Source organism: Osmerus eperlanus, chromosome 13, assembly GCF_963692335.1.
Source record: "Osmerus eperlanus chromosome 13, fOsmEpe2.1, whole genome shotgun sequence".
In the NCBI taxonomy this organism is placed as follows: domain Eukaryota; kingdom Metazoa; phylum Chordata; class Actinopteri; order Osmeriformes; family Osmeridae; genus Osmerus; species Osmerus eperlanus.
The window spans coordinates 18031534-18056746 of NC_085030.1; the positions used below are offsets into that span (position 1 = coordinate 18031534).

Genomic DNA, 25213 nt, shown 5'->3' on the forward strand with positions numbered 1-25213 from the left:
TTAGACTATCACCTGTATGTAGGGGGTTAGACTGTACCACCTGTATGTAGGGGGTTAGACTGTACCACCTGTATGTAGGGGGTTAGACTATCACCTGTATGTAGGGGGTTAGACTGTACCACCTGTATGTAGGGGGTTAGACTATCACCTGTATGTAGGGGGTTAGACTGTACCACCTGTATGTAGGGGGTTATGGTGCGTGTCCACTGCAGCGACGCGAGCGACGCGACAACATGCTTTCCATTCATTTTCAATGGAGCCAGGCAAATCGCTTGCGTGGTGCATTGTGGGTAGCGACACGATGCGATTCAAGTTGAGATTTTCTCAACTTTATGCAAATGCATAAAGTTGCTAACCCATTACATACCACCTGTATGTAATGGGTTAGACTGTACCACCTGTATGTAGGGGGTTAGACTGTACCACCTGTACTGCATGTAAGGGGTGTGTTCCTCCCTGCTTCCTCCCCAGTCGCCGGTGCGGGGCGTCTGGAGCGTGTCGGAGTTGGAGGCTCTGCTGCTGCTGGGCACGGCCGGACACACCCTCAGCCTGGCGGCCAGCAGCTTTGTGGAGGAGGAGCATCAGACGTGGTACTTCCTGCTCAGCACGCTGTGCCTCGCCCTCTTCCAGGACGTCTGCCGCACCTACTTCCGAGAGCCCAGGGGCCCCGTGGACCCCCTACTGCCCTGCTCCGAGGAGCCCCTGGCCCCCAGCCCCGCAGACTCCCTGGGGGGGAAGGGTGCGGGAGCGGAGAGGTGGCTTGCGCTGGCAACCCCGGTCGTCACGCTGGCCTGCTGCCGGCTGCTGCGCTCCCTCAACCAGACAGGGGTGCAGTGGGCCCACCTGCCCGACCTGGGCCACTGGCTTAACAGGTGATCTTCTCCACACTACGCTACCCCCTCGTTCTCCTCTCCCTCCCCTCATCCTCCTGTCCTCTCCATCCCCTCATCCTCCTGTCCTCTCCCTCCCCTCATCCTCCTCTCCCTCCCCTCATCCTCCTGTCCTCTCCATCCCCTCATCCTCCTGTCCTCTCCATCCCCTCATCCTCCTGTCCTCTCCATCCCCTCATCCTCCTCTCCCTCCCCTCATCCTCCTGTCCTCTCCATCCCCTCATCCTCCTGTCCTCCCCTCATCCTCCTGTCCTCTCCATCCCCTCATCCTCCTGTCCTCTCCATCCCCTCATCCTCCTGTCCTCTCCCTCCCCTCATCCTCCTGTCCTCTCCCTCCCCTCATCCTCCTGTCCTCTCCATCCCCTCATCCTCCTCTCCCTCCCCTCATCCTCCTGTCCTCTCCATCCCCTCATTCTCCTCTCCCTCCCCTCATCCTCCTCTCCCCCCTCATCCCGTCTCCCGTCTCCCCCTTCAGAAAAGGAGCAGAGGGCCTGGTGGCTGGTCTGTTCACCTGGACACATTCCTGGACACATTCTAACATAAAGTGTGCTCAGGCCAGAGCTGGAAGCAGATCCAGTTAACCAGCCTGTGTGTGTATACTGACTAGGTCTGGGTCTGAATACTGACTAGGTCTGGGTCTGTATACTGACTAGGTCTGTGCCTGTATACTGACTAGGTCTCTGCCTGTATACTGACTAGGTCTGGGTCTGTATACTGACTAGGTCTGTGCCTGTATACTGACTAGGTCTGTGCCTGTTTACTGACTAGGTCTGGGTCTGTATACTGACTAGGTATGTGCCTGAATACTGACTAGGTCTGGGTCTGTATACTGACTAGGTCTGGGTCTGTATACTGACTAGGTCTGTGCCTGTATACTGACTAGGTCTGTGCCTGTATACTGACTAGGTCTGTGCCTGTATACTGACTAGGTCTGTGCCTGTATACTGACTAGGTCTGGGTCTGTATACTGACTAGGTCTGGGTCTGTATACTGACTAGGTCTGTGCCTGTATACTGACTAGGTCTGGGTCTGTATACTGACTAGGTCTGGGTCTGTATACTGACTAGGTCTGTGCCTGTATACTGACTAGGTCTGGGTCTGTATACTGACTAGGTCTGTGCCGGTGTACTGACTAGGTCTGTATACTGACTAGGTCTGGGTCTGTATACTGACTAAGTCTGTGCCTGTATACTGAATAGGTCTGTGCCTGTATACTGACTAGGTCTGGGTCTGTATACTGACTAGGTCTGGGTCTGTATACTGACTAGGTCTGTGCCTGTATACTGACCAGGTATGGGTCTGTATACTGTCTGGGTCTGTATACTGAGTAGGTCTGGGTCTGTATACTGAGTAGGTCTGGGTCTGTATACTGTCTGGTTCTGTATACTGACTAGGTCTGGGTCTGTGTGTTGACTAACTGAATAAGGTTTAGCCCAAACCCTAAACCTAGTCCAACACAGATTCCCTATGATCCTGGACACTAAAATCACCAATCTGTTATCTTGTTTTTATGTCTATAAGGCTTAATACACATCTTCTAAGGCCTGTTTACAGTACATTAGAAACCACATGATTTCTGGAGTTAATAACTATCTGATCTGAGAAGACTCTTGGTACCAGAGAAACTCAGAGTGAAGGAGAGTGTTAGATAACAAGTAGAGATGCACTCTTCTTTATCCAAGCTGAGAGCAGAGAAAGCTTTCCATTAGCTTTTGTGGCTCAGGGTGGAAGTCTTCTGCAACATAATGACAGTGGCTCCTTGCAGTGAGGTTATGAATAAAAGCACCTGGACAGGAACTAAGAGCTGCTGTCTGAGTCACATCCTGTCTGCTCTGCAGGTACCAGCTCAGCCTGTATGAGTCTGTCACTCTGGGGGGAGAGCTAATGCTGATGTCTGCAGAGATAACGAGCCGTAATAGTCTCTTTCCAATGAATTTCCGCAGATTTCTATCAGATTGTGAACGTCATGAAGGATCTGCTTAACCTTCAGCAAAGGTCTCATCAGGAGAAGGTTCTGAAGAAGTAGGCAAAGCAGGGCGAGGCTGTGTGGTTGGTAGCCTGTGGTTGTTCCTGGGTTGTTGGTGAGGTTGTGATTGTTCCTGGGCTCTCCTGCAGGTCAGAGTTTGTTTCTGTGCTCATCTGACCTCCCTCCATCACTGCCTCCCCCCTCGTCTCCTCTGCCTATGGTCTGAATAATGAGGCTGCTCTGGTATGTGTCCCCAGCTGCTTGGTGCTTTACACCCTGCAGCCTAATGAAGGCTTCTCCTGCTTGCTGCAGTACCCAGGTCAATGGTTTGATATCTGTTTAGGAAGCACAACATGGCAGCTCCACACCAAGCTTTTAGGTTAGAAGTTGTGTGTGAGTACAGACATCCTGTGCCTCGAGAGGATTAACGGACAACTTGTCTTTCTTCTCCTCTACAGCTCGGAACACAAGACAGCTCTCTCCCTCCTGGCTGCGTTTTCATTGTCTCTCATCTACTTCCTGGTCCAGCGGCGCTGCTCCTGGGTGTCCAGGGTGGCGCTGACGCTCGGCCTTCTGGGAGTCTTCAGTTACCGTGCCGCTGTGGGAAATGTTTTGTTCCCGTGGCAACATGCTGGCAGAAACATGTCCAAGTAAGTTATTATTATTATTCAGTATTGTTTTGTTTACCGTTGTAGAAGTGTAGAATACTTGAGTACATCAGAACGTGCAGTGTATGTAAGACCGAAGGATAGAGGTTGGAGTCCGGGGGGTGTACGTCTGGGGGCCTAGGGGGGCCTAGGGGGCTTGGGGGCGGGGGCGGGGGGCAGGGATCATTACACAGCAGAACAGTTAGAGGCCTCCAGCTCGAGGATCATTGAGTTGTTGTTCGCCAGCCCCTTGGATCAGCATGATAAATGGATCAATTAGTCGGCTGATCGCGTTGTTTACTCCCATGCTTGTAATCACCATGAGGGGCTTCTCAGCCGAGAGACCTTGTCTCCCTACAGACAGATAACCAGTCGGCCAGATAACCAGATAACCACTGAGTGCAGTCAGACAGATAACCTAGCTCCCTCGAGCACAGGTCCCTCTCTCAGCTCCCTGGGAGCAGATAGGACTGATGGGCTGGAGTGTGGAGGTGACAGGTGGGCTGCCTCCAGCCCCCTGCTCATTAATCACCGCAAGATGTTCCCGCTGTCCTGGCCCCCCTCCTAGTCCTCCCACGTCAGGCTGGCCTCTCCTCCTAGTCCTCCCACGTCAGAGTGACCTCTCCTCCTGCCTGAGGCTGGCCTCTCCTCCTGCGTGAGGCTGGCCTCTCCTCCTGCGTGAGGCTGGCCTCTCCTCCTGCGTGAGACTGGCCTCTCCTCCTGCGTGAGGCTGGCCTCTCCTCCTAGTCCTCCTGCGTGAGGCTGGCCTCTCCTCCTGCGTGAGGCTGGCCTCTCCTCCTAGTCCTCCTGCGTGAGGCTGGCCTCTCCTCCTGCGTGAGGCTGGCCTCTCCTCCTGCGTGAAGCTGGCCTTTCCTCCTGCGTGAGGCTGGCCTCTCCTCCTGCGTGAGGCTGGCCTCTTCTCCTGCGTGAGGCTGGCCTCTCCTCCTAGTCCTCCTGCGTGAGGCTGGCCTCTCCTCCTAGTCCTCCTGCGTGAGGCTGGCCTCTCCTCCTAGTCCTCCTGCGTGAGGCTGGCCTCTCCTCCTAGTCCTCCTGCGTGAGGCTGGCCTCTCCTCCTAGTCCTCCTGCGCGAGGCTGGCCTCTCCTCCTAGTCCTCCCACGTCAGAGTGACCTCTCCTCCTGCCTGAGGCTGGCCTCTCCTCCTGCGTGAGGCTGGCCTCTCCTCCTGCGTGAGGCTGGCCTCTCCTCCTGCGTGAGACTGGCCTCTCCTCCTGCGTGAGGCTGGCCTCTCCTCCTAGTCCTCCTGCGTGAGGCTGGCCTCTCCTCCTGCGTGAGGCTGGCCTCTCCTCCTAGTCCTCCTGCGTGAGGCTGGCCTCTCCTCCTGCGTGAGGCTGGCCTCTCCTCCTGCGTGAAGCTGGCCTTTCCTCCTGCGTGAGGCTGGCCTCTCCTCCTGCGTGAGGCTGGCCTCTTCTCCTGCGTGAGGCTGGCCTCTCCTCCTAGTCCTCCTGCGTGAGGCTGGCCTCTCCTCCTAGTCCTCCTGCGTGAGGCTGGCCTCTCCTCCTAGTCCTCCTGCGTGAGGCTGGCCTCTCCTCCTAGTCCTCCTGCGTGAGGCTGGCCTCTCCTCCTAGTCCTCCTGCGCGAGGCTGGCCTCTCCTCCTAGTCCTCCCACGTCAGAGTGACCTCTCCTCCTGCCTGAGGCTGGCCTCTCCTCCTGCGTGAGGCTGGCCTCTCCTCCTGCGTGAGGCTGGCCTCTCCTCCTGCGTGAGACTGGCCTCTCCTCCTGCGTGAGGCTGGCCTCTCCTCCTAGTCCTCCTGCGTGAGGCTGGCCTCTCCTCCTGCGTGAGGCTGGCCTCTCCTCCTAGTCCTCCTGCGTGAGGCTGGCCTCTCCTCCTGCGTGAGGCTGGCCTCTCCTCCTGCGTGAAGCTGGCCTTTCCTCCTGCGTGAGGCTGGCCTCTCCTCCTGCGTGAGGCTGGCCTCTTCTCCTGCGTGAGGCTGGCCTCTCCTCCTAGTCCTCCTGCGTGAGGCTGGCCTCTCCTCCTAGTCCTCCTGCGTGAGGCTGGCCTCTCCTCCTAGTCCTCCTGCGTGAGGCTGGCCTCTCCTCCTAGTCCTCCTGCGTGAGGCTGGCCTCTCCTCCTAGTCCTCCTGCGCGAGGCTGGCCTCTCCTCCTAGTCCTCCTGCGTGAGGCTGTGGCCAGGTGTCTGAGCTGCTCTGCTGTCTGGGTGCCGTGTCAGCAGCTCCTGGGGAGAGTCTGCAGGACTGTGTTAGCAGCTCCTGGGGAGAGTCTGCAGGACTGTGTTAGCAGCTCCTGGGGAGAGTCTGCAGGACTGTGTTAGCAGCTCCTGGGGAGAGTATGAAGGACTGTGTTAGCAGCTCCTGGGGAGAGTATGAAGGACTGTGTTAGCAGCTCCTGGGGAGAGTATGAAGGACTGTGTTAGCAGCTCCTGGGGAGAGTATGAAGGACTGTGTTAGCAGCTCCTGGGGAGAGTATGAAGGACTGTGTTAGCAGCTCCTGGGGAGAGTATGAAGGACTGTGTTAGCAGTTCCTCCTGTGTGTCCAGGAGGGCAGATAGAATCCCAGCCGGGCATGAGATGAGACCGTTTGCATAGACTGCAACGTAGCTAATGATTCCCACTCCCACACGCCCACTGCTGCTGCTGTAGATGGCTCTGCCGGGATTTACACCTGCACAAAACACGTCTCAATTATTTATTATCCTGATTAACCTGGAAATGTGTGTTGTGCTGACACTTAATTTCTGAGCACGTATGCATGGACATTCTCAGGAAATATGTAAATATATTCCAGTTCCCATCAGAACTCATGTGTCCCCACATGCTCTCTGTGAGGGTAGCAGGACAGACGTCCCGCAGGATGAGTGGAAATCTTACTGTGCCTGGTGATGCCCTTATGATGCCTGGTGATGCCCTAGTGATGCCTGGTGATGCCTGGTGATGCCTGGTGATGCCCTAGTGATGCCCTAGTGATGCCCTAGTGATGCCTGGTGATGCCCTAGTGATGCCTGGTGATGCCCTAGTGATGCCCTAGTGATGCCCTAGTGATGCCTGGTGATGCCCTAGTGATGCCTGGTGATGCCCTAGTGATGCCTGGTGATGCCTGGTGATGCCTGGTGATGCCCTAGTGATGCCCTAGTGATGCCCTAGTGATGCCTGGTGATGCCCTAGTGATGCCTGGTGATGCCCTAGTGATGCCTAGTGATGCCTGGTGATGCCCTAGTGATGCCTAGTGATGCCTGGTGATGCCTGGTGATGCCTGGTGATGCCTGGTGATGCCCTGGTGATGCCCTAGTGATGCCTGGTGATGCCCTAGTGATGCCTGGTGATGCCTAGTGATGCCTGGTTATGCCCTGGTGATGCCTAGTGATGCCTGGTGATGCCTGGTGATGCCTGGTGATGCCTGGTTATGCCTAGTGATGCCTGGTGATGCCTGGTGATGCCTGGTTATGCCTAGTGATGCCCTGGTTATGCCTAGTGATGCCCTGGTGATGCCTGGTGATGCCCTAGTGATGCCTGGTGATGCCTGGTGATGCCTGGTGATGCCCTAGTGATGCCTGGTGATGCCTGGTGATGCCTGGTGATGCCCTAGTGATGCCCTAGTGATGCCCTAGTGATGCCTGGTGATGCCCTAGTGATGCCTGGTGATGCCCTAGTGATGCCTAGTGATGCCTGGTGATGCCCTAGTGATGCCTAGTGATGCCAGGTGATGCCTGGTGATGCCTGGTGATGCCTGGTGATGCCCTGGTGATGCCCTAGTGATGCCTGGTGATGCCCTAGTGATGCCTGGTGATGCCTAGTGATGCCTGGTTATGCCCTGGTGATGCCTAGTGATGCCTGGTGATGCCTGGTGATGCCTGGTGATGCCTGGTTATGCCTAGTGATGCCTGGTGATGCCTGGTGATGCCTGGTTATGCCTAGTGATGCCCTGGTTATGCCTAGTGATGCCCTGGTGATGCCTGGTGATGCCTAGTGATGCCTGGTGATGCCTGGTGATGCCCTAGTGATGCCCTGGTGATGCCCTAGTGATGCCTGGTGATGCCCTAGTGATGCCTGGTGATGCCCTAGTGATGCCTAGTGATGCCTGGTGATGCCCTAGTGATGCCTAGTGATGCCTGGTGATGCCTGGTGATGCCCTAGTGATGCCTAGTGATGCCTGGTGATGCCTGGTGATGCCTGGTGATGCCCTAGTGATGCCTGGTGATGCCTAGTGATGCCTGGTTATGCCCTGGTGATGCCTAGTGATGCCTGGTGATGCCTGGTGATGCCTGGTGATGCCTGGTGATGCCTGGTGATGCCTGGTTATGCCTAGTGATGCCTGGTGATGCCTGGTTATGCCTAGTGATGCCCTGGTGATGCCTGGTGATGCCCTGGTGATGCCTGGTGATGCCCTAGTGATGCCCTAGTGATGCCTGGTGATGCCTGGTTATGCCTAGTGATGCCCTGGTGATGCCTAGTGATGCCCTGGTGATGCCTGGTGATGCCCTAGTGATGCCCTAGTGATGCCCTAGTGATGCCTGGTGATGCCTGGTGATGCCTGGTTATGCCTAGTGATGCCTGGTGATGCCTGGTGATGCCTGGTTATGCCTAGTGATGCCCTGGTGATGCCTGGTGATGCCCTAGTGATGCCTGGTGATGCCTAGTGATGCCTGGTGATGCCTGGTGATGCCTGGTGATGCCTGGTTATGCCTAGTGATGCCCTGGTGATGCCTGGTGATGCCTAGTGATGCCTGGTGATGCCTGGTGATGCCCTAGTGATGCCCTGGTGATGCCTGGTGATGCCTGGTGATGCCTGGTTATGCCTAGTGATGCCCTGGTGATGCCCTGGTTATGCCTAGTGATGCCTGGTGATGCCTAGTGATGCCTGGTGATGCCTGGTGATGCCTGGTTATGCCTAGTGATGCCCTGGTGATGACTAGTGATGTTTGGTGATGCCCTAGTGATGCCTGGTGATGCCTAGTGATGCCCTAGTGATGCCTGGTGATGGCTGGTGATGCCCTAGTGATGCCTGGCGCCTAGTGATGCCTGGTGATGTCTGGTGATGTCTGGTGATGCCCTAGTGATGCCTGGCGCCTGGTGATGCCCTAGTGATGCCTGGTGATGTCTGGTGATGCCTGGTGATGTCTGGTGAGGGAGTCAGGTGGCTGAGCGGTGAGGGAATCGGGTTAGTAATCCGAAGGTTGCCAGTTCGATTCCCGGCCGTGCCAACTGACGTTGTGTCCTTGGGCAAGGCACTTCACCCTACTTGCCTCGGGGGAATGTCCCTGTACTTACTGTAAGTCACTTGACTTGGTCTTGTCGAGGTTTCCATTGGGAAGCTTCTTAAAAATACATACAAACCAGGCGGCTCCATAGCTGCATCCATGTTAGCACGTCACGTTTGATGTGATAATTTCATACACAAGGCATACACACAGGTTCGAAGACAAGGTATACATCCGCGCTAAAATATCAAGGTGAAAGTCATCATAGCTTGCGTAGTATAGACCCAGCTCCCAACCCAACTTTGAGAATAGATTAACGGCGATATTTAACGCGCGTTAACGCCGATAACGGCCCACCACTAGTTATCATTAAAGTTACTTCCGAGAAATCAATATGAAACATTCCCATCACCCAGCCACTCGGCATGCACGTAACAGTGTGTGTGTGTGTGTTTACTCATGTGTGTGTGTTTACTCATGTGTGTGTGTATATGTGTGTGTTGCTCTGTGGTAAACACGTGACTGACAGCGGCCCCTCCTGTTGCCAGGGGAACGGTGGAGGCACGCTTCGTGTACGTGTTTGTGCTGGGCATCCTGTTCAGCGGCTCCAGGGACCTGCTGCGCTCGCAGGTGGTGTCGGCTGACGCCCGCCTGAAGAGCAGGGGCCTGTGGGAGCTGTACAGTGGGGTGGTGCTGCTGGTGTCTCTGCTGCTGCGACCCCACAACCTCCCGGTGCTGGCCTGCTGCCTGCTGGTCCAGACACTCATGGCCCGCTTCATCTGGAGCCCGCTGCACTACCGCCCCGCTCACACCAGCGTCATGCACTACTGGTTTGGACAGGCCTTCTTCTACTTCCAGGTCAGCAGGAACATGCAGCTATCTGACCCTCTCTCTGTTCCACTCACCCTCTCATCCTCACCTCCCTAACCTCACCCTGTCCTCCTCTCCATTCACCCTCTTCCTCTCCTCACACTCTCCCCTCTCCTCCTCACCCTTTTCTCCTGCCACTATCATCCTCTTCCCCTCCCTCGCTTCCTCCCCCTCTCTATTTGCTGAGGAGAAAGGAGCACCTCTTCCCTCTGAGCCAGGCTGATGAGGACCACTTGAGATCTCTCGCCAGTGTGCTGCCGAGTGTGAGTGTGTGAGTGTGTGTGAGTACAGTATGTGTGTGAATGAGAAAGTTGATATTTGTGGAGGTCAGGGTAACCCCACCAAGCAACTTTCCAAGATGGTCCTGTTCTCTCCTTCTCTCTCCTCCTCTCCTGTCTCTTCCTCTCCTGTCTTCCGCTCCCTTCCTTCTCTCTTTTCCTTTCCTCTCCTCTTCCTTTTCTCTCAGTGTTTCTGCTCTTGATGGGTGATGACCATCTCTGCTGTAGAGTCGTTAGCAGCATTGAGGGGTCAGGAATCTGCCACCACCACCAATTACCTCCTCAGCCGTCCAGCCGTGAAATTATAGACTGGAGTGCTGGCATTATGGAACAGCGGTATTGGCATTCTCCTGGCCCACTCCAGGCATCGCTGAACAGCCAATGTTCTGGCCTCTGATTGGTCCCCCAACAGTTGGCTGTCTGGGGCTTTCATGATAGAGCGATTACATTGATCCACCAGAATAATGTCGTTCTGTGGGCTTTGAAATGGATATTCATGACATGATCAAGCTGGTGGTGTCCCAGACATCACACACTCAACTAAACACACACACACACACACAGGTGAGACGTCTGTACTCAAACTAGGGTTTGAGAAGGAGCAGGGAGAGGGCCTCCTTCCACCTAATGGTCTGTGTCCCGTTCATCATGAGGGTTTCCTGGGAAGGTCTGTGTGTGTGTGTGTGTGTCCCCGCAGGGTAACTCCAACAACATCGCCAGCGTGGACATCTCTGTAGGCTTCGTGGGTTTGGAGAGTTACGTGGAAGCTCCTGCCATCTTCCTTACCGCCCTGACCACCTACGCTGGGCCTCTGCTCTGGGCCTGCCACCTGCTGTACTACCTCAGCACTCACTCTCACAGGTCAGCCCTCCTCCTCTTCCTCACTGTCACCTTTCTGCTGATTGGTTGATCCACAGAGGCAGCTGTTCCTAACCATGAGGCTGAATCACTTGAGTGGAAAATCACAACTCAGAACATTTGAATGAAATGATACATTTCACGTCCTTCCAGGTTAGAGTAGACCTTCATTTAAAATCGCCTGTGTTATCTGGAGTTAGTCGTGATGGGTGTGATGTGTTCATTTCTGGTTATTTGTTCCACTACTCCAGGCCAGCTCAGTAGCACATATAAAAGGTATTCTGATTGATTTAAAATGCTCTCTAAACCAGGTCTGTGTCCTGGAGACAGTTTTCATTCAAAGGTTGCTAAGACAAAAAGCTAAGTTATTCATGAGTGGAATTTTCATTTACTCCCTTCAATAGAATGGAAATTGAATTGACCCCGACCATAACATAAAACCTGAAGTTGAAAATGAAGGAGAGAGGAGGGAGGTGGAGGGCTGAGACTGTGATGAGTAGTCGCTAGCCTTGTGCTCTGATGCTCTAACCCAGACAGACATGCCCCCAGGTGGGTCAAAGATGCCAGCAGACCATCACAGCACATCCCCTTGATCTACAAGACTGGGCCCCGTGCTTTAATCCAGGACTAATTGATTGCCGTTATTCTCATTAAATTAATTGAAGATAATCATTAATTGAATGATTTATACATGATCCTTGATCTGCTGTACTTTCTACATGCACTTTAATGTTGGGAAAAAAGAAAAACTGTATTTAAACAGGTTGTCCAAAAAAAATTCCGCCAGCCTCCTCCCAGCCCCCCCCCAGCCCTCCACCAGCCTCCTCCCAGCCCCCCCACCAGCCTCCTCCCAGCCCCCCCACCAGCCTCCTCCCAGCCCCCCCCAGCCCTCCACCAGCCTCCTCCCAGCCCCCCCACCAGCCTCCTCCCAGCCCCCCCACCAGCCTCCTCCCAGCCCCCCCCAGCCCCCTCCCAGCCTCCTCCCAGCCCCCCCACCAGCCTCCTCCCAGCCCCCCCACCAGCCTCCTCCCAGCCCCCCCCAGCCCCCTCCCAGCCTCCTCCCAGCCCCCCCACCAGCCTCCTCCCAGCCCCCCCACCAGCCTCCTCCCAGCCCCCCCAGCCCCCTCCCAGCCTCCTCCCAGCCCCCCCACAGCCCCCTCCCAGCCCCCCCACCAGCCTCCTCCCAGCCCCCCCACCAGCCTCCTCCCAGCCCCTCCCAGCCTCCTCCCAGCCCCTCCCAGCCTCCTCCCAGCCCCCCCACCAGCCTCCTCCCAGCCCCCCCCAATCCCCCTCCCAGCCTCCTCCCAGCCCCCCCACCACCCTCCTCCCAGCCCCCCACCACCCTCCTCCCAGCCCCCCCACCAGCCTCCTCCCAGCCCCCCCACCAGCCTCCTCCCAGCCCCCCCAGCCCCCTCCCAGCCTCCTCCCAGCCCCCCCACCACCCTCCTCCCAGCCCCCCAGCCTCCTCCCAGCCCCCCCACCACCCTCCTCCCAGCCCCCCCACCAGCCTCCTTCCAGCCCCCCCAGCCCCCTCCCAGCCTCCTCCCAGCCCCCCCACCAGCCTCCTCCCAGCCCCCACCAGCCTCCTCCCAGCCCCCCCCCAGCCTCCTCCAAGCCCCCTCCCGGCCTCCCAGAGTGCAGTTAGAGATGAGAAACGAGTCTGAGCCTCTGACGGAGTCTGAGCCTCTAGGTCTGACACCATACAGCTCATTAGCTCCGTCAGCAGACCACAGACTGGAAATGGACTCTGATCAATAACTCCCAGTCTAAACCCACAAAGAGAGTTGGAGTGGGCGTTGAGAGGTCTGTGTGTGTGTAAGAGAGAGACAGTAGGACCAAACACTGCACTACATCTCACATCAACAAGATCATAAACATGGCGTTGGAGATGGTAACTAGCCCTAACCCATTGGAGATGGTATTAGACTTGCAAATGGTCTGGAATTGCTATTTTGTAAGTATTTGTGGTACATATGCATAATGAACCAAAACGTCTTCTGCCCATATCAAAAGTTTTTGATAATAGTACTTTTTGCTGATAAACACCTGTTTGAATACAGTCTCTAACCCTAACCCCAAACCTAACACTAACCCTACCCTAAACCTAACCCAACCCTCACCATAACCCTAACCCTCACCCTGACCTGCTGACTGGTGTCTTTGGTGTGTCTAAGCTGAGACAGACGACCTGGCTCTGGAGGCTTGAAAAATGAGTCAGACCCTGCTTCCTGATAACCAGGATGGTGGCATTCTGTGTGTGTGTTTGTGTGAGGGTGTGTGTAAACATTCAAATGTATGCATGTATATATTTATATACAATATAGTCGTGGACACTGGAGGCCCGGAAAGGCCGGCCTGTTTTCATTGCTGCTTGTGGGTTTAATTCAAGGACTGCCCTCTAAGGTCGTCTGTCCTCCTGCTGCTAGTGGCACACATACTAGATGTGAATAGATATGAGGCTGTTTAGAAGGTAGCAGGGCCTTGTGCAGCAGTCAGGCGGAGGCTGTATCTTGTCTGTTGCCTGCTTGTCTGACCCCCTCTGGGCTGTCTGTGGTCCAGACACATGGTGCAGAGCAGCTTTCCTCATGAAACACAACATGTACATGTTTGGAAAGAGACACAAAAACAGGAGTAGGGATGCGTATTGATAAGATTTTAACGATTCCGACTCCTTATCAATTCCTGCTTATCGATTCGATTCCTTATCGATTCTCTTATCGATGTTCCCCTCTACAGCCATAGGTCTGTGCATCCTGCACCCCCCCCCCCCCACACACACACACACACTCGTTCTAAACGAATTTCTCAAACTGGCTTTGACTGGCTCTGAAATGAGGTAATACCTACCACCTCTAGGCCTCTTCAGGCCTCTGTTTTCAAAACAAAATCTAGTCGGAGATAGAAACTCTCAGTTTCCTTGTGTTCAAGCTTCTATTACTCAACACCAGTAGGACTTACAGGGGTCCTAACAACAGGGGAAATAACTTCAGTGTCACCTTTCAAAAGAGACCATTTACATGCATGTACTCCAAATGGTTCAACAACAGCTTTCAATGTACGTTGGGTATGTTGTTTAGGCGTTTTCATGCACATTTAACAGGACTATTAAAAGGTTAAACAATTAAAATGCTAAGTTTAATAATGGATTAAAAATCCATCCAATATGCTCAGTTTAATAATGCGACACGCGAACGTTTGCTGATAACACACGCCGCCCCGATAACGTGAAATGATCAATAAGATCAATACTAATGGGAGACAAATGCCGGAGCTAAAATGTATGCTTCAAACGACGGGACAGAAGACGAGGTCGACTACACACAATAAAAGCAAATTGCTTCGTGATCACTTTTGAGCAGTTTAGCTCTACCTTAGATAGTTAGAGATGAAGCGCGAACGTTAGCTGCGCTGCTGCATGCATCGAACACATGACGTTCCAGTAATTTCATTCCATGCTGTGTGTTCAAATGCTTCTTCATATTTGTAGTATTTCCTCCCTTCGATGAAATAGACTTTTTACACGCGTTACAAGTGGCGTTGTTGTCATTTTGTCGTGTGAAATACAACCAAACTTTAGAACGCTTCTTCCTAGTTGCCATGTTTGCTGCATGCGCAAACTTTTATAGTTTATTCAGACAGACGTAGCATTTTAATTGTTTAACGGCACAGAGAATCGTTAACAGAATTGTTAAGGAATTTTGCTAACGATTCCAAGGAATCGATTCACTGGGAACCGGTTCTAAACAAGAACCTAAACAGGAGGACGTTTTATTCAATTCAATGTTTCTCCTCCTCTGTCTGCTACTCTCCTTCCCATTAGACTGGTCATTGTCGCCTCTTGTTTTCCTTCTTTCAAACTTTGTCTCCTTTTTTCCCCCATCTTACCTTCTGTTCATATTTTCATTAATATTTCCTGTCTTGTCTCCTCCTCTCTTCCCCTCCTCTCCTGCTTCAGGAGTTCAGTGGGGCTGGGTCATGGCTGCTACTGCTTGGCGGTGCTGCGGTCTGTTCCCGTGGCGACCTACGTGGTTCTGGTGACGGTGCTGCGGTACCACCTGTTCATCTGGAGCGTGTTCTCCCCCAAGCTGCTGTATGAAGCGCTGCACACGGTCATCACCGCCGGCCTCTGCCTGCTCTTCACCACCATGGAGCAGAGACACCCCAGCAGAGCCTAGCTCTACTGCTCTGCCTGGGAGGGACTGGAAGGGAGGGCTGGGGACTGGGTTTGGGTGACTGGACAGAACCAAGGACCCTCTCCCTGGTGGACAGGAGGCACGACGCATAAGAAACTGTGTGGATGGGACTGAAGTTCTGAGAATGTGTTTGGAAAAGCAATATACTTGATGACAGTTTTTGTAATAAATGCAGATGTCTAAAATCTGGATGTGTTCTAGTGGGACTGAGGGACTGCAGATTGCAGGGTTGGTGTTCTAATAATATTACTTTTGAAGGAGCACATTACTTCTGGCAGGGGCGCATACATCTATGGAATTGTTTTTATGTTATTTTATAGTGTGTTTGTTGTGCAGCACAGTAGTGGTGCGTTCACCTACCTCGATTACTCTAGTCTCCTTCATAGTAACTGCATTAAGATTCCACTCTTGCACTCTGTAAGTCAAGCCATCGATATAATGCAGTTTTCGTCAACAATTATATTATATTCCAATCGAGAAGGACATGATTAGGTTGATCAGGTTAATATCAGATTCTGATATTCTATTATCTTTTAATTGTGTAGTGTAAATCTTTCTTTCACTGAGAACTTTGATGTGGTGATATTTTGGAATACTATTTGTTTGTTTACAGATTACTTTTTGAATAGAGCTTGAAAGTAACAATAATCATAGATTCACTGGGTGAATCTTGCTGTAAATGTTCATATACTGTCTTGCTTGAAGGTTCCTTTATTTATTTTACTTTAATCTAATTAATTTGGTGTGATTCCCTTTCATTTATTGTCCATGTACCTGCGCTTGTGTTAAAACCTTCCTCAGGACAGATCCAAAGTGTTTCTACATAGTTGTCGATTTAGTTTATTGATGGGCACATTTAACTTATTGGACAAAGGGCTGTGCAGAGAATATGTGATCAGTCAGATATCCTGCAGCTATCTCCTGTGTGATTTTGTAAAGATGGAAATGGAGAATATTGGCTTTTGGATCATATTTCTGTAATTTTTTAGGGTGAAATGTCATGAATAATCTGACATCAGCATGTCTACTGTGGGAGAACTGTTTCTTTCATCCAAATAAAACATGCAAACATGAGCTCTCTTACATGTCCGCATTGCTGTTTTAACTTGACATAAACAATGTTTCTATGAAGGAACTTTCCATGTTAATCTAGTGTTTTTTAACACTTTGAGGATTGCCAGCGCCTCTAGTGGCACTGTAGGTATTGCAGCTATTTCAGTTCCAGCTGCAGAGCTGTGGTGTAGTGGGTTGAGAACAAGGGCCTAAACGACAACGACCTGGGTTCAAATCTAGCACAGAGCGTAGTGCCAAACACATCCGTGGGCCCAGATCCCTGTAACCGCAGCGCACTCCCTGACTGTCCAGATCCCTGTAACCGCAGCGCACTCCCTGACTGTCCAGATCCCTGTAACCGCAGCGCACTCCCTGTCTGTCCAGATCCCTGTAACCGCAGCGCACTCCCTGACTGTCCAGATCCCTGTAACCGCAGCGCACTCCCTGTCTGTCCAGATCCCCTCTCCCAGCTGTCTCTCCAGGTACCCAGCTGTCCAGATCCCCTCTCCCAGCTGTCTCTCCAGGTACCCAGCTGTCCAGATCCCCTCTCCTGTCTCTCCAGGTACCCAACTGTCCCACCAGGAAAGGCTCAACCAAGAGTCCCAAAATAAATTTACCTTTTATCAGTTTTATTTATAAGTCGAAGAGCAAAAATGTTGCTCTAAGATCCTTCAGACAGATAAACACAAGACCCCTCACACAGTAGGGGGTGAAACTGACTGTTTCATTCAAATAAATAACTTGTGTTGTCAAGTAAATCTACAATTCACGATGCATGTTTGGATATGTTGCGTCTTTGCTCCACAGCTTCACTCGTTGTAAACCAACCAATCAGCGCGCAGCTCATCTATATATTCATGAGCATAAAATAAAATATAAATAGCTAAAATATACAAATACAAATAGGGCAACATAGTGCAATATGGCAAGGTGTTAAGTGTTAAAGTCAGTGCGAGTCCTTGGCCTTGTTGAAGAGGCCAGCAGCGGATGGGAAGAAACTGTGGTGTGAGGTTTTGGTCCTGATGGACCGCAGCCTTCTGCCGGAGGGGAGTGGCTGAAACAGAGTGTGTCCAGGGTTGGGGAAGTTACAGTTACAATTATTACATCGTCATTTTTTTTTTTACTTGAATGAAAAAGTGTAGTCAGTACTTCAACTTTTACCATTTTTTTTTTAAACATGAGTATCTGTACTTCTACTTGAGTGAAGGATGTGTGTACTTTTGCCATCTCTGGATATAACACTGCACTGTACCATCTCTGGATATAACACTGCACTGTACCATCTCTGGATATAACACTGCACTGTACCATCTCTGCCTTCTGGAGATGCAGCCAGTCTCGGAGGCTGAGTTACTGCTACTGTACCCCTCCCTCGGCTGCCAGCCTCCAACATCGAATCGCCTGCCAGATGGAAACTGGAAGAAAGCCAAAAGATTTACTGTTGGGAGAGAAAAAGGGAGCTCTTTCTTAAATACAGCGTCTGCTGTTTATTGATTCAAGTGCAGCTGATCTGCAGCTGGTGTTCCCCCGCTCTCCTCTCCTGCTACCAGTCACTGTTCACCTCCTCCTCTCCTCTCCTGCTACCAGTCACTGTTCACCTCCTCCTCTCCTCTCCTGCTACCAGTCACTGTTCACCTCCTCCTCTCCTCTCCTGTTACCAGTCACTGTTCACCTCCTCCTCTCCTGTTACCAGTCACTGTTCACCTCCTCCTCCTCTCCTCTCCTGCTACCAGTCACTGTTCACCTCCTCCTCTCCTCCTTTCAGTCACTGTTCACCTCCTCCTCTCCTGCTACCAGTCACTGTTCACCTCCTCCTCTCCTCCTACCACTCACTGTTCACCTCCTCCTCTCCTGCTACCACTCACTGTTCACCTCCTCCTCTCCTGCTACCAGTCACTGTTCACCTCCTCCTCTCCTCCTACCACTCACTGTTCACCTCCTCCTCTCCTGCTACTAGTCACTGTTCACCTCCTCCTCTCCTGCTACCAGTCACTGTTCACCTCCTCCTCTCCTCCTACCAGTCACTGTTCACCTCCTCCTCTCCTGCTACCAGTCACTGTTCACCTCCTCCTCTCCTGCTACCAGTCACTGTTCACCTCCTCCTCTCCTGCTACCAGTCGCTGTTCACCTCCTCCTCTCCTGCTACCAGTCGCTGTTCACCTCCTCCTCTCCTGCTACCAGTCGCTGTTCACCTCCTCCTCTCCTGCTACCAGTCGCTGTTCACCTCCTCCTCTCCTGCTACCAGTCGCTGTTCACCTCCTCCTCTCCTCTCCTGCTACTAGTCACTGTTCACGTCCTCCTCTCCTGCTACCAGTCACTGTTCACCTTCTCCTCTCCTGCTACCAGTCGCTGTTCACCTCCTCCTCTCCTCCTACCACTCACTGTTCACCTCCTCCTCTCCTGCTACCAGTCATTGTTCACGTCCTCCTCTCCTGCTACCACTCACTGTTCACCTCCTCCTCTCCTGCTACTAGTCACTGTTCACCTCCTCCTCTCCTGCTACCAGTCACTGTTCACCTTCTCCTCTCCTGCTACCAGTCACTGTTCACCTCCTCCTCTCCTGCTACCAGTCGCTGTTCACCTCCTCCTCTCCTCTCCTGCTACCTCTCCTTCAAGCTACTCCACTCATTCCAGACGCAGCACATCAGCCCAGACGCAGCATTAGAATACAGCATGAAATTGCAGTTGATTACCTGTCAGGGCAGTTAAACAGTGTAGAAAATAGAGAGACCTAGTTCTGTACTGTCTGGCTTTGGGCTCCACAATAGGTTTGAGCTTGAATATTTTGCTGTTGAGTGTGCAATACTTTACCCACACTACGGCTGTGACAAAATAAGGATAATAGATTGGATTTCGATACACGGCTCAGTGTTGTTAGCCCCGCATATTGCAACACCAAACTTTTCACAAAGAGTAAGAATTATGCCGTGGAACCTCAGGATAAACAAATTACCCATGCCATCCCAACTTCATATTTAATTTATGGAATGCCTCGGTTCCTGACAAGGTTCATATTTATTCACATTATAACCTGGAGTCCCCATGCATAAGTCATGAGCTCAAACTCATTCTGAGTAGTTACCAGTTGTTCAGTGGAAGCCAGAGGGACCAGGAGGAGGGTGAACGGAGATGTGAATAAAAAAGCTAGATGGACATTCTTCTTCTGTGTCAGACTCTGGCCTCCGGTACAAACCCTGTATGCAAACTAGAGCAGGTATTTGGAGACAAACTCATTGTTGGTATAACAAAGAAGCTCTGTGCGTACGCATGACTTCCCTTGCATCCAGGGGCTCCGCTCTGGACGATAAGGAAGATCGTTTTAACCTTTCAACGGATGCAGCCTGACAGGAATCATTCTCATGCTAAACAAAATCATTTTGGGAAAGTTGACACTCCATTTTGTGTGTGCCGTCACCAAGTCCCCCGTGGCAGGTGTTCCCTGAACACAGACCTGAACTCCATGGCAGAGGGACTACATGTGGCATACAGCAGCTCAATTCTCTCCTTTACAGTGTTTAGTCTCTGTAATTGATTAGCCTGAAGTTTATCCACACATCAGTTTAGAAGGAATTATATCCATGAACTTAGTATTCACAAGTCATCCATGTCTTTGAGGGTTTGAAATGTGTCTATTTGGACACTATATACATGGTACTATACATATACTATACATGGTATATATCAGTAGCAAACCGTGACTCTTAAACCTTGGCCCTCTGACCCCAATTACTCGTCAGAAAAAAACACAATACAGCGCGCACACAGCATTAGGCCTACATGAAATTGTGTTGGTCATTACGCACTATTTGAGCCAGCCCAGCTGCACTATTTACAGTAATTGTGCATAATGACGTTGCGTTGGTACATTTAGCCTACAGATTGACCGGTCATTCTGCACAACACTATAACATCTAGGCTAGGCTAAGGCTACAAAACAGTGGCATGGCGGCCGAAAAGTTTTTATATAACATAGCCTACCTTTGATGATCTTTACTTGAAAACAAAGTCAATTTTCCTGTCCATTTGGATGAATTGGTTGATTGCTGGGTCATGCAACTGATCCTTTGCTTTTAATTTAAAATGTCCTCCTAAAATGTCCTGTAATTTTTTATGTCCTCCTCACTAGCGGGAACGTTACTCGCGGCTTCCGTTGTGAAGTGAACGAACAAGCTAACGTTAGAGCTAGCTAGTTTATCAGCTTGTGATCGCGTTCCCCACAGCGGGCGGTACTTTTCATAAAGTTAGCGATAACAAAGCACACCCATTTAGAGGGAAGATATGATTGGTCAATTTTACTGTCAATGGAAATTAGTCTTTCATTGAATAATTAATCGGCCCTCTGTAAATTCATAGCTGGACCACCAATCACAGAGCTGCAAAGCATTTTCCTCCCAAAAACGGAGGCAGCAAAATTCTGATAGGGTGACAAAAGGGGATTTGTCTGCTGATCCCTCTTGTTTGCTGATCTCCCCTGTCTGCTGATATCCCCTGTTTGCTGATCTCCCCTGTCTGCTGATCTCCCCTGTCTGTCTGCTAACCTCTACTGTCTGTCTGCTGATCTCCCCTGTCTGCTGATCCCCCCTGTCTGCTGAGCTCCCCTGTCTGTCTGCTGATCTCCCCTGTCTGTCTGCTGATCCCCCCTGTCTGAGCATGTGCACCCCACATCAACATATGATTCATGCCAGACACCTCTATGGGTAATGACTACAGTGTTGGAAGTCCATTTTGACTGTAATGACTAATTGAACTTCAGCATGATCAGGTCACAGGCGGTTGTTGATTGGTACTGAGAGAATGACATACCTCTGCCTTAAGACAAGGCTAGGCATGGCCAGATCATTGGCTCTCAGGATAATTAAAGTTTGTCAGGCAGGATTTAGCAAGCTGAGGCATCTCAGACTGGGAATTACTGTGGTCAAGGCACTTGATCTGTTTTACATTAAGCTCAAAAGGTGCCTTTGTGTGTGGCTGTAAGCATCCAGATTGGCGGTTCTGTCTCTGGGGGCAGCATGTCTGGTTGGAGTTAGCCTGCCGGCCACGTTCTTCAACCACAGCATGCATGGACACGCTCAGAGGTTTTACTAAGCAGATCATCTCTATGAAACTGCGCTTCTTTGTTTTTGACCTCATCAAAAAGTGGAGCAGGTCTTTTTCTCTCTGCCCTCCCCACGCATTCCTCAGGTTCACCCTGCAACAAGACAGAGGAACTATAGACAATCACAGGCAAGCAGATGCTTATCCACAGCTCCAAGACGGCTTGTTCAGAGGCTGTCTTGTTCCGAGGCTGACAGTTGGAAAGGCCCAGGTCGCCACAGAGATAGCAGCCCTCCTGAATTTGGAGACAGTCCTTTATTGTACAAAAGATCAATTCTGTCTCGCTCCATTTGCTCTCTGCGTCGGCCCACTTTGTTCCTTCAGATCCTCTTAGCAGGAAGTGAAAAGTGATGATGTCACTCAGACCTGCAAACCTACAAGCCAAGTGGATTAGCTCACATTCAGCCCAGTGTTCACTCAGCCTGATAAATGAATATGTTTCAGTAAGTAACACGGTCTGATATGGGAAGTGGTAGGTTTTGAACCGTTTGTTGTCTGGAAAACTGGAAGCTGGCAGCACTTCCTCAGCTATGATAGTGGAGACTGGGGTTGATTTGTTACACTGATTAATTTACTTGATTGCAAGCAGCAAAGTGGGTGTCTTAAAAATAATAAAACATGTCATATTGGATGAGACCCTGAGCCACTAGATATGGAGTTTCTACTGTGCTTGCTCTTAGCGTGTCATCCTGTGAGCTGTGAAACATCACTTCTTCCATCTCTTAAGACATCCAGCCTGGATTCCTCTCCACTTTTTTGGGTGAAGCCGCAAAAGAGGCTTCTGGGTAATATGCTAATGAACCTAACACTACAAAATAGATGTTATCACTGTTGTTAGTGCAATCATTGATCACTTACTATTTTGACACCTACCCAAGTCAGACTGTTAAAATTCCATATGCTACACATTTATTTATTTTGACACCATAATATAGTTCACCTTTCTGACTAAATTACATTTAATTACTTTTGACGCGTCAAATCTAACTCTAAAACTGAGGAAGTTATAGATTCCAAAGTTGAAGAAAAGAACAATAGCGTGCAACCACACTAACAAGGCTAATGGCCTGGAAGCACACACAAGGGTAATGAACCACATTTTTTCCACGGAAATGCCCATTGTTGGCTTTCAGAAGGCACTGGAACGCCTCCAAAGGGAACTGTTCCTGTCAGCTCTGCACAGTGTGTTTAATGAAAGGCTTTTAGGGACGATTGATTTTATCTAAGTGTAGTTTTTTTTACCCTTCAAAAATGTTACCCGGGATGGGAAGCAGAGATACTGAGGTATGTACCACCCTCAGCTCATACAGTACTCACAATGCCCTACCTGCCAAGGCTGGGGCCTACCACAGGTAGACTAGAGGATACCAGACCACAGGTAGACGAGGGGTCTACTATATATACCTAACCCTACCTTGAACCACCTTTCCCTTTCAGACTCCCTGGCGTATCCTCCATCTCTGCAGCGTAATCACCCCATCGCTCTGGGAGTTATGCAAGTCAGCCTTTTCTTCTTTGTGTGGACATAGTAACGTTGGCTGCATCATTAAACTAATGCAACTTGGCTATCCAAGACAGCACCTTTGATCAGAACAAAAAGAGCCAAAGATGAAAAACTCCACTTAACATTTCAACCTGCATTCGCTGTTTATCAGCTACAGTAGCACAAAGCATGATCTTGAATACTGTGCGTGTCCACAACAGCGGAGCGGGGCGTCGGCTTCCAATTCATTTTCAATGAAACCGGGCATTGAAGCTCGCGTAGGGCATCAGAATGGGCATTGTGGGAAGGCGAGCGGAGCGTTGCGAGTTGACGTTTCTCAACTTTATGTAAATGAGGAGCGTTAAACGCTAGCGTTGGCCAATCGGATTGGTTTCTTGTTTTAGGTAACGTAGCAACCTTGATCATGGTAAACATTGCTAGGTTTCAGTTTCAAAATGGATGAGAAATGTATCGTGTGTGGCTGCACAACCAGTCCTGTTCATGTTACGGGTATGTAACAGACGTAGCCACGCACCACCATCATAACAAGGGTTAGGGTTCGCCACTCACTGGGTTCGAACGCTCAACGTCTGACTTGCCAAGTGCGACCACTACCAACTACGCCAAAGAAAAGCTAGCTCTTCGTTAACGCGGGTGGCCTGCTACATACCTGAGGAGTGAGTTCCACGGTTTTCACACCGTTACATTCAGAACAAAGTTACGTAATGTGATGAGCCTGAATTTAAAGATTACATTAAAATAAAAATGCATGGTGCAGGGTTGCCGATGTTTTCAGTGTCCCTGGTAGGTTTTTATACTTTTAAATTCAGTCTTGTCACATTATGTGACTGTTCTGTGCCACTGCTAGCTCGCTAGCCCAGCCAACACACGACTGGTTAAGTGACCGGTGGCGTAACACGTAGTCTACTGTAATCGTGCACCAGTAAAATATTGTGTATTTTTACACAAAATGTTGTGTAAAAGTGGTATTTTGATCAATATTGTGAGTACATAAACCCAAGTCTGAACGCTTGGCCATGACTATAACAGTGACCTTAGAGAACTACAACTCTGTATTAACTTGTCTAACAAGCCCCCGAGAGTGGTGTACTGTGGGCGGTTCAGAGCGTTAAAAAACGATGTAGTGGACACGTAGGGTAGGCTAGTAAACTCAACTTTTTAAAGCTATTAAACTCAAATTTACATTTAGTCATTTAGCAGACGCTCTTATCCCGAGCGACTTACAGTAAGTACAGGGACATTCCCCCGGGACAAGTAGGGTGAAGTGCCTTGCCCAAGGACACAACGTCATTTTTCACAGCCGGCAATCGAACCGGCAACCTTCAGATTACTAGCCCGATTCCTTAACCGCTCAGCCACCAATATACCCAATGGAAATAATTACTTTCTGTTTTATGTTTGCAGGCTAAAGTAGCACCGGTTTTCATTAACATAAATTATGTTATTTTATGTTACATTGCAAAACAATTATGTCACATCTATAATTCGATAGTTGATCCATGTCTTTTTACCCTTTGTCCCTTTCTCTTCTTATAGAGTGATATGAACAACTACTAATATGTTGTCTGTTTAAACTTGAATACACCCTGAGGCAAAAGCTGAGTCACCTCAGGCCCATCCTGCAGCACAACAGCAAGGCAGAGCACAGTAACACAGCTAACTCAACAGCAAGGCAGAGCACAGTAACACAGCTAACTCAACAGCAAGGCAGAGCCCAGTAACACAGCTAACTCAACAGCAAGGCAGAGCCCAGTAACACAGCTAACTCAACAGCAAGGCAGAGCACAGTAACACAGCTAACTCAACAGCAAGGCAGAGCCCAGTAACACAGCTAACTCAACAGCAAGGCAGAGCCCAGTAACACAGCTAACTCAACAGCAAGGCAGAGCCCAGTAACACAGCTAACTCAACAGCAAGGCAGAGCACAGTAACACAGCTAACTCAACAGCAAGGCAGAGCCCAGTAACACAGCTAACTCAACAGCAAGGCAGAGCCCAGTAACACAGCTAACTCAGTGAGCCTTCATGCTGTTCTCAGTAACTGAGTATAGCTAACACAGTAACACAGCAGAGTACAAAACACAGTAACACAGAGTACATAGAGTTACAGCAGAGTACATGAGCTGAGTAGGCTACATAGCTAACAGCAGAGTACATAACTAACAGCTGAATAGGCTACATAGCTAACAGCTGAATAGACTACATAGCTAACAGCAGAGTACATAGCTAACAGCTAAGTACATAGCTAACAGCTGAATAGGCTACATAGCTAACTTCTGAGTAGAGCTTGCACACTGTCCTTGACCTCCTTGCTATAAAACTGGCTGGTAACAATCAACGCTGTAGATTAAAGTAAGAAGACGGGTGCCACCGTTGGCCAGGTATTCTCAGTAATCATCCAATCAAGTCGACCCTGAGATTTGCATCTCTGCAGTTGTGACAATGTCAGAACTAACTATGATGGAATCGAAAGGCTTAAAGAAGACAAGTTTAGATGTATGATGTCATTCCACGGCAAACTAAGAGTAGCCTACACCTGTCTCATTAGATGGTCTCAAACTAAATGTATTTCACTATTATTTCCGTGTCAACTATTAGAATGAAGGTTTTTGTCCACTGCTCCTAAAAGAGGAACTGAAAACACCTAGTAACAGAGCAGTTCCAGTGCTCGTGTCAGAACAGAAAGC

General features: G+C 50.5%; 1 protein-coding gene across 5 annotated transcripts in view; it reads left to right on the forward strand.

The window, feature by feature from the left end:
• Nucleotides 1–15950, forward strand: part of pigg (phosphatidylinositol glycan anchor biosynthesis class G (EMM blood group)) — a 32540-nt gene extending 16590 nt beyond the window's left edge. For 4 of the 5 annotated variants that reach the window (XM_062476298.1, XM_062476299.1, XM_062476301.1 and 1 more), the window contains 5 exons: nucleotides 472–872; nucleotides 3315–3506; nucleotides 9226–9535; nucleotides 10523–10686; nucleotides 14639–15950. In XM_062476298.1, coding sequence (XP_062332282.1) covers nucleotides 472–872; nucleotides 3315–3506; nucleotides 9226–9535; nucleotides 10523–10686; nucleotides 14639–14858 — 1287 coding nt within the window. In that variant the 3' untranslated portion in view covers nucleotides 14859–15950. The other variant, XM_062476300.1, reaches the window with a different exon arrangement.
• Nucleotides 15951–25213: the final 9263 nt, after the last annotated feature.